General features: G+C 40.4%; 1 protein-coding gene across 3 annotated transcripts in view; it reads right to left on the bottom strand.

Moving 5' to 3' along the window:
- Nucleotides 1-1,117: 1,117 nt before the first annotated feature.
- LOC108970481 (tachykinin-like peptides receptor 99D) overlaps nucleotides 1,118-9,692 on the bottom strand; it is a 40,564-nt gene continuing 31,989 nt past the window's right edge. For 2 of the 3 annotated variants that reach the window (XM_018935901.1, XM_018935900.1), the window contains exons 2-7: nucleotides 8,482-9,033; nucleotides 8,052-8,217; nucleotides 6,601-6,733; nucleotides 6,208-6,406; nucleotides 3,601-3,815; nucleotides 1,118-3,096 (exon numbers count right to left, since the gene is read on the bottom strand). In XM_018935901.1, coding sequence (XP_018791446.1) covers nucleotides 1,813-3,096; nucleotides 3,601-3,815; nucleotides 6,208-6,406; nucleotides 6,601-6,733; nucleotides 8,052-8,217; nucleotides 8,482-8,965 — 2,481 coding nt within the window. In that variant the 5' untranslated portion in view covers nucleotides 8,966-9,033 and the 3' untranslated portion in view covers nucleotides 1,118-1,812. The remainder of the gene's footprint in view (nucleotides 3,097-3,600; nucleotides 3,816-6,207; nucleotides 6,407-6,600; nucleotides 6,734-8,051; nucleotides 8,218-8,481; nucleotides 9,034-9,692) is intronic. The other variant, XM_018935904.1, reaches the window with a different exon arrangement.

Genomic DNA, 9,692 nt, shown 5'->3' with positions numbered 1-9,692 from the left:
TTGTGTCGAGCTGTCATTTTATTTTGGTTCAGTATTGTTTGGCATTTCATCGTGGAAAAAATTACGCCTGAACAACGTTACAAATCGTTCAACTATATTTATTACGAAAATTTAAAGGATGTGTTTCGTGCGCTCCGTTCAACTTATGTTCATCATAATCGACCTACTAAGCGTACTATTCGCAACACCGTCACCCATTTTGAGACGCAGCGTTCATTATTGGATAATATGTGACCGAATAGTACATTTCCGTGCGCAGATTTGGGACGGTCGATTGCTCACTAAGATCGTGTGATGGCACACCGTTAGACTTGTGAGAATATGTAAAGTCTCAAGTCTATGTAGACAATCGCGCTTCCATTCAGACTTTGGGACAAATCATCACGATACACATTGAATAAATATACTTTAATAAAGTTGCCACGTTCTGAGTATTGTTTATAAAACAAGTTTCCTAAAATATTGCCAAAATGTTCGATACTAAAAAGTTACCTCAAATATATCTTGAAAATTTAGGACATAAAAAGGAGGCAAAATTGTTTGTAAATTGATAATTTTTAAATGATGATTATTTTTAATTGATATCAATGACATTTTAAAGCAGTAGCGTTTGTTGTTTGTTTTTTCTTACTTATGTATGGTCAGTATGCTGTTGGAAACTTTAAAATAGCATAGTTCTAATACTCGGACATCAAATATGAATTTTTAGAATATATTGCAAATATCGATTTTCTATTTTTGGATTCATAATTCGAGATATCGACACTTTCACACAAATCTTATAAGAGATTTATAATCAAAACTATAATGGTTCTAGAAAACCTCTGATAACTCATTTTAGAGATATCTTAAGCAGTTCGATAAAGGGTACATTAGCTAGACAAATTAATAGTATGGCGTTATTGTTAAACTATTTTAGTCACTACTCTAGTCTCTATATTTTCGGCGAAGCATTCTAACAGCACTGAGTTAAGAAAAATCGGAGAAAAATATATGTACAATAAATAAAAATTTAAGTCAATTTTTCATGCTCTAGAGAATATTAAAATATTATTTATGCTATTGTACCATGTTATAATCCGCTATGTTATATTATGTCTTCGTATGGTATCATAACTTATTTTGTGAGAATGTCAAATGTCTTTCACTTTCGTTCTTCTCTGTTGCTCAGGATTGTCATTTACATATATCGCACTTAGAGCGGGGTTTGGGTGTGCTTTTAGTTAATGTTATGGCATTTGTAGCGATACGACTGTCTGACTAGGGATTTCTTACAATTTATTTTACTGCTGTATTTAAGCAAATGCGACGCATGGCAGCGACGCGACAAGACACTAACAATCTACAATGGCAAGACGTATACTATACATATGTACATACATTGGGAAATATATGTGTTTCGAGTCGTTAATGGATCGGTTAGATGTGACAACAAATTGCGGAGATAAGTGGCCTAACACGCTGATGCGACAGATTGCTGAGATGATTTAGGCAACTCGCACTTTTTCTTTACGCGACTGTGCAGATGAGGACGAAATGTAGACGGGGCAGTTCGTGTATATCGTTGTGAACCGTGTACGTGACATTTGGTGTGAGTTTGAGGTTGAAGCGTTGCATTTGGATATGTGAGAAGAGAGTAAAGAGACAACTATATATACATGTATATGTGGACTTGGATGACTGCATGTCGCCATCTGGTCTCGGTGACCGGACAAGTGCCATGTTCACTGAACTTTCGCGTGTTGAATAAAGCGCTGCAGCGTAATGCCGCTACGAGCGTGCGTGGGTGCAGGTGCTGGCAGGCTATGCCGTTCACAACTTCTGGCCAATCATTTCGACATTAAGCGTTGACTCCAGCATTGCCGATGACGCGGAGGATATGCTGCGCATAAGTGCCATACGCGGTGTAGGTGTACCGGTTGAGCTTGTGTGCGTGTGAGTTGCGGAGATGCTGTTCTGTCGCGACCCACCACTGCCAACGGCAGCCGGCACACCACCAACATGTCGTCCATTCAGCTGCTTTTTACGAGCAGGCCAGTGAAAAATGCCGGTGAGTGTGTCAAAAGTTTTATGGGGACGTCCGCCATTTGTGTTACGCGCCTGCTTTTTCTTATCATTTTCGTAGGTCGTAAACGGTGAGCCAGGCACATTAGGCATATTAGTGGAGCTGCGCATTAGTTCGGCGCGCGGCATCGACTTGGCCAACAATGTGTCTTGGTCACGTCGACTGATTATTCGCGAAAGTTTGAGACGCGTACGTGCCGGTCCATGCACGTCCAATTCCGCTATGGAGTTCACCGGCTGTATGGTGGGCGCTAATTGAGCACCAGCCATTCGCGCCATTGTCAGACTATTCGGTGTATCGGGCCTGGCCAGTTCGGACTCAAGTTCACCCATACACAGTGTGTCGCCCAGTTCATATTGACTGGCGCCACTATCCCACTCTTGCGAGTTAATCGACATGCGATCATCGCCGAGTGGACGCGCATTACGCGCTGCATGCACCATACTATTGCTAATGACGGAGCGTCGCAAATTGTCACTTCGATTGCAATTTATGGCTGAAGACTGCGGATGACCGTGACAAAAGTTATGCGCTGTGCCCAACTCCATGTCGAGCAGAATATTGCTATCGGTGCCATTGGAGCGTTGCGATAGTTGAGTTTGTAGCATGTGATGATGTTGCTTCTGTTGTTGTTGTTGCTTGGCTGCGGTTGTTGCAGTAATGCCATTTATTTGATTTGCGACGATTTCATCGCGTTTGGTGAGTGTTGTTGTTAGCGGGGACTGCGACCCAAGGGAGGTATAACGTGAACGATGCGATGAATGACGACTAACGCTGTTGCCACCCATTCCGCCGCTGCTGTTGATTGTTGTCGTCGTTGTTGTTGTTCGGATGCTGTCCTGCAGAGAGAGATGATGTCTTTGGTCACGACAATGTAATTGCATAACTCGGTAAGAGTGGTACTGATCGAGAGCATTGTTATTCACCGTTGTATGTAGACGCATGGAGCCATTCTGTCGCAGCAGGGCGCTGTAGTTGTGGCTTTGACTCTGAGAGCGGCCGGGAAATCCAAATTGACGAGCTAAAGTTACCTGCGAGAGACAAGAGAATACATTTTTTGGGTCAAAAAGTTATTCGAAAACGTGACTGAAGAGATGAGATGAAACGAGATGAGAGAGATAATATGAGATACTATGATGAGATGAGATAAGATGATATGACAGGACATTATAAGATGAGACGAAATGAGATGGAAGAAACAAGATGAAATGAGATGAGATGAATGACATTATGTGATGACAGGAGATAAGATGATATGAAAGAAAATTGTGAGATGAGATGATATTAGAGGACATTATAAGCTGACAGGAGATGAGATGAGATATAATGATATGAGAGAAAATTATGAGATGATATGAGATGAGATGATATGATATGAGATGAGATCAAATCAGATTAGTTGAAATGCGGAAGAAATGGCAAAAAAGCGAGTGGAATAACTTAAAAGGACATGAGATTAAACCGGAATGTAATATCTTCGCCCACTACTGCCTTTCATACTTACGAATTTACATATTTATTTTAACTTAGCTCACCTTGAAAGCATCACGAAATTTGTGACTCATGATGTTGTACAGCAACGGATTGATGCAGGTCGATAGGTAATACAGCACACCGGATGTGAGGTCGACAGCTTCGAAGACATCTTTGAACAGTTGCGAATCAATGTTCGCGCTGCTGCCATACACAGCCATCAAGCGTTGTGCGTGGAAGGGCGCCCAGCAAAGGAAGAAGGCCACGGCGACGGCAACTGTTGTGCGCGAAAATTACGAAAACGATTGTAAATTACGCGATATGTGAGAAGAGAAAAGAAAAAAATGGAAAAAACACAAAATGGAAGAAACAAAAAGAAAACATACAAACGAGTAAGCATGCAAAAGGTAAATTTAAGGATTTAATTAAATTTCATTTCGTTGAAAGCGGCAAAAAATTGTAAAAATTGTTTTATTGTATCGAAATAAGAAACCATAGCTTGACATGCTCGCACAACTAACAGCGCTAACATATGATCATGAAAATATTAGCCAGAAATTCAAGTATAAAATGGGTTGAAATGAGAGCCAGTGAATCTACGTAAACGCTGATTAAGACTATGTTTCTTATATCAAGTTTTCCACAATGTCGCATTTTCTAAGTAATTGTTGACACATAACCGTTACGTTCATCACTTAGCCATCGCGTGATTAGCTCACACGAAACAAAAATAGCAGTCACTTCCTACCCCAGCCCAGCTGTCTGTCTACAAAATTAGAAATTTCAGGGCACATGGCAGGGAGCACCATTATAAGCAACATTTTTTAATTTCAACAGGGTTACGCGCCCACTTGTTGAATTTGGCTTCGCGTGTATAACGGCGTCTCCACGATGCCCATACGACTTTGTATTCCTACAGAGAAAAGGTAGGAGTTCGTGTTGATGTGGCAAGCGGTTGTGGCGTTTGCCTGCTGTTTTATGTGACATTAATTGACTTAAGCGGGCGTGTTGTTTGCGACGCCAACGCAAAGTCATATAAACATTTGTTTAGCCTTAGTGAGCCGTAGCCGAGTGGCGGAAAACCATAGTCAAGGCAGAGGTTATGAAGGCATTTCGTTTTGCTTGTTGTGCCTACTTTCGATTTATTTGTTTAACAACTTTTCACCTTGTTTGGTAGCACAACACACTCGTGACAAAATCATATGAGCGAAGCAATTTCTTAATATTTGTAGTGTCTATGAGATGTTTAATATGTTTAAGTGAAAATTGCGTACCTCACAAGTTACTGCTGTGATAGTTTCTATTAAAAGGCTTATATGAAAAGGCGCAGTTTCGATAAATGTTTCGCTTGATAAACAAACTGGAGAAATTTTAGGCTGAATACATGGTGGCGTAGTGCGTGATGTACCCACATATGTAAAAGACAAGTAACGGGTTTTTTAATACGACCGCTACAAAAATAAACCTATACGGACAGCAAATGACGCCACATTTTTTTCCCGCTCTTTTGACATTTCATTTTGTTATGTCATTTGTTTATGGAAAGATATACGGTTCAACAACGAGTCCAAACTACTACCGAAATATGGAGTCAGTTGCCTCCACTTTAAGAGCGCTTCGTCCAATTTATGGTCGTCATTATCGTCCGATTAGATCAACAATTTAGAGTTTTTTTGAAGAGTTTGAATCCACAGGCACAGTTCAAAATGTAACCGTGACAGTGAGACAAAGAAGTGCCAGGTAATATTCCTAACGCTAGCGCATCAATTGAGGGAGACCCAAATCGTCTCTCACACGTTGTTCTCCAAAAACGTCGTATGTTCGTGAATTGGGCTGAGCAACAACTTGAAAATTATCCGGATTTTCATGGAAAAATCATCTTCAGCAATGAGGCTAATTTCAGGCTAAATGGCTTCGTCATTACCAAAATATGCATTATTGGTCAGGCAGCAATCCACATGTACTTTATGAGTCACCATTATATCCCGAAAAAATTACGGTTTTGTGTACTTTATGGGCCGGTGGCGTCATTGGGCCGTACTTCTTCCGAGTTGGTCAAGACCGGAATGTTACTGTTAATGAAAATCGCTATCGGCCAATGATAACCGAATATTTTTGGATCGAATTGGATGATATGGACTTGGATCGATTTATTGAAAACCAAGTTTGATGAACGTGTTATCTCAGTCAATTGGTACGCCTCGGTCGTGCAATTTCGCACCGTTAGACTATTAACTGTTGACCTACGTCAAGTCTATGGTCTATGCCAACAAGTCAACGTTGATTGATGTACTTCATACGAATATCGAACGTTATTTATACTTGAAATCCGTCGAAAATTGGGTTCAGCGTCTGGACTTCTGTAAGCGTGCACGTGGTGGCCATGTAAAAGAAATCGAGTTCCATACATAATGACATCGAATGCATACTCACAGGAATAAATGTAGCGGTGTTATTGAAAAACCCGTTATAAAAAAAATTAAAATGTATGAAAAGTCTAAAACTACAAACTATTTTCTTTTAAAATTCGACTACTATGCTCTGCATTCCCCTTAGACTAGATAAAATTACAACATTACTTACTTAAACGAAATTTTTTGTAAAATAAACATCAAGTAAAAACTCACTAACCATTAAATTTATTAAAAAAAACTACAACAACTACTTACTCAACATTCTGATCACACGACTTTGTGCGCTGATTCCACGATGCACATCCAGACTACGTCTCGGCACTGCCTGTAGCAAGCGACTTCGCTTCAATTTTATGCCAATCAGTACGTAGAGAACACAAATCGCCGTCATGGGACCGCCAAAGAAGATAAACCCCGAAACGGCGAAAACATGCTCGACAAAATGATTGCCAATCTGTGAACGAAAAAGGTATCACATACACAATTAAAATTTTTAGTTGAGATGAGATGACATACATGAAAACAACATGGTTAAGAAAGGTAATAGCAGACGCCACTATCGTATTAAAAACTAAGTGGCCTCTCAGTGAGACTTAAAAACTTATATAAATATCACTATTACCGCTAAGTATTACTCGTTGAACCTACCGTGCACGAGGTGCCGCCTTGCTCAGAGACGACGGAGAATTGCATCGCTTGCGGCAGGGCGAGCAGCAGCGCCGCCACCCAAATGGCGAAGATGAACTTGATGGCGCGCGAGAGCTTCGACATGGTGTGCTGTCTGTAATTAAGCAATAAAAAGAGAGAGGGAAAAGTAAAGGACGATAGTTCACTAGGTATACATAGAGTACAGAACTAAAGGCTACATCAAAGTAAATTTTTAAACAAATTATATATCTACATATATATTCAAAAGACAAAGTATGTGTGAATGTGTGTGTATAAATTAAAGTTGAAAATCGTCAAGAAGCAACATTGTGTGGGGTGCCCTATAAATTGACGCGCGTATCGCTAAAATTAATCGCAAAAGTAGTTAGTTGGAATTGAAAAGAGAAAACCAAGTAAAATCCAAATATAGCGCTGTCTTCTGCGGTAAGGTGGTTGCGCCCTTTATTCTATTTTTCTTGCCGTCAATTAGCTTATTAAAAAGAATTAAGAAAACTCAAACTTCCTTTCCTTTGTTGGAGTGGATACCACTTACGCGGTTGTAGCCAAGTTTACAACAGCGCGTCAGTCGTTCTTCTGTTTTGCTGTTTGGCGCTAATTCGAGATTCTAACATTACCTAGGTCCTACTCCACCTTGATCTGTTCGACGGAGGTCTTATTTTTCCACTGCTTTCGCCGGCGGGTTCAGCATCGAATGCTCTCAGAACCAGAATGTTATCACACATATGGACGACATGACCTAGCCAGCGTTGTTGCGCAAGGACCATAAATCATCCGCACAACCTTATCTCGAAATCTCATAATGCCGACTTGTCAGCTGTTGTCATTGTATTGCCTATGCCTCCGCACCAAAACAACAGGTGAGTGACTCCGTTCATAAAGAGAGAACTTTACATCTCAATTGCCTACTCAATCCGAATTAGCAAGTGTTACCAATTTTTATTCTGCGTTAGATTTCGAGGCTGACTTTATCGTTGGGGTTAATGCTGGTTCCAAGATATTCGAAATTGTGTACGACTTCGAAGTTATTACTGGCAGCAGTGACGTGGGGATCAAGCTGCGTGCTCGACGACTGTTTGTTTGATGACAGGGTATATTTCGAAATAACGGCGCGGTTGTTGAGACCGATGATATCAATATCATTGGGGGATGGATTCATGTGTAGAAGTTCACGTAAGTGAGGAAAGTTCACTCACTTGGTAGTGGTCACGACTTCCGGTCTTGGACCAAACATTTGTTTGCAGGTAAGCCCAAGTGAGAATGCGAAACATTCTCCCCAGGTTTGTGCGCTGGGTTTGGGAGTCGCCAAGTAAAAAAAAAAAAAAAAATACCATGAAAAGAAAACTCAAACTGTTTAATTATAAAAATTAATTAACTGTAAATTATAAGTGTTAACTGAAAAAGCAAAAAACAAAGCATTAACTTTTACTCACCGAAAGGGATGACATATCGCTATGTAGCGCTCAACGGTAAATGCCGTTATTGTTAGCACGGTCGCATTGGTGGCTGTCTCCGCTAAAACACTACCAAGTATGCAAATTGCATCGCCAAATGGGAAGGCATTCGGGTACCAATAACTGTAAACGTCTTGAGGTGCCCCTAAAATAAGAGATATGAAAAATCTGTGTTAAAAACATGGAAGATTTCAAAGAGTGCCATAAAAAACAGGAACTAAAAAGGAGACCAATAGAGGTTCTATAAGGGTTTCAAGTTAGATCCACAGTCAAGTATTTTACTTGTAATACGCTACTATTCAGATGCTAGACTGTCGTCCTATTCTATTATTTGTTTTATTTGTAAGCGACTTTTAAACATGATCATCTTTATTTTATCAAAATTTTACGCATAACAAACGAAACTCACCAGACAGTAGCAACATCAAATCCGACACCGCCAGGTTGAAGAGATAGAAATTGGTCGCGGTGTGCATAAATTTATTCCGCGATATAACAATGCATGTGATGAGATTACCCAGCACACCAGCAACGAAAATGATGGCATAGAACACGGTGAGCGTAATCAACGCAGACATAGGGAGCTGCTGTTGCGGCAACTCCCTGGTCTGATTGAGCTGTGCAGTATTTAGCAGATCAGTCAGGTTCTCCGTTGAGATATTCAATGTCAGTGACATATTCTGCTTGAATGCCTCGCTCTGCAGCAGCTGCTGCAGGTCGCCCAACGAGGATGAGTCAAAGGCAAAGAGCGGCGAATTGGAGTAGTACGCTTGACTTACGATGATATCGTTATCGAGCAGCAACATTTCGTCGGATGTTGAAGCGGTGGCAAAAGTGCTCCCAGCAATGGCAACCGTTGCCGGTTGCGGCCGCCAAAGTGCGTGGGACAACATCTTGTTTAGTGCTTAGGTGGTGTAAAATTCATTTTCATGTATTCATGTAGTAAGTGCCGTGATGTTGGCTGTAAGAAAGTATGGTATGTAAAATATGTATGCAAATACTTTAAACCTATTTTTATATGCAAATAATGTGTCGCGTTACCAAAAATATACTTTCTTCTCGAATAAAAATCAACAAAAACATTTTCGCCTTCTTTGTATTTTATCGTCTACCTATGTGCAGTTTTGCGGTATGTTTACTGCGCCAAGCAGTCAACCAGAACAAGACATATGGGCTCCTTTCCTTCTTTCTATAAACAACATACTGAACTCGTGTATGTCGTAAGTTTAGTCTACAGCAATCTAAAGTTAGAAGGTCACAAAGTCCTTACAATGCCTGTGCGGAAACTTATACATACATGCATAAGAAATGCCGAGTATAGCGGAACCTTAAATAAGTTTAAATTGCTGAAAACGTGTATAAACAGAGTGTATAAACAGAGGAAGGAGGAAGAAAGCATGAAACAAATAGACTAACTTTAACTCCATCGCTAACTCTTACTCTGCATTTAACTACAATTCTAATTGACCCTTACTCTAGCCTTAACACTAACTCTAACTCCAACTCTAACTCCAACTCCAACTCCAACTTCAACTCCAACTCCAACTCCAACTCCAACTCCCACTCCAACGCTAACCCCAATTCCAACTCTAACTCTAACTCTAACTCTAACTCTAACTC

Source organism: Bactrocera latifrons, unplaced genomic scaffold (assembly GCF_001853355.1).
Source record: "Bactrocera latifrons isolate USDA-ARS-PBARC rearing strain unplaced genomic scaffold, ASM185335v1 scaffold_3, whole genome shotgun sequence".
Classification (NCBI taxonomy): Eukaryota; Metazoa; Arthropoda; class Insecta; order Diptera; family Tephritidae; genus Bactrocera; species Bactrocera latifrons.
The sequence above is the reverse complement of the archived record's forward strand: the minus strand, read 5'-3'. Positions and strand labels throughout refer to the sequence as shown.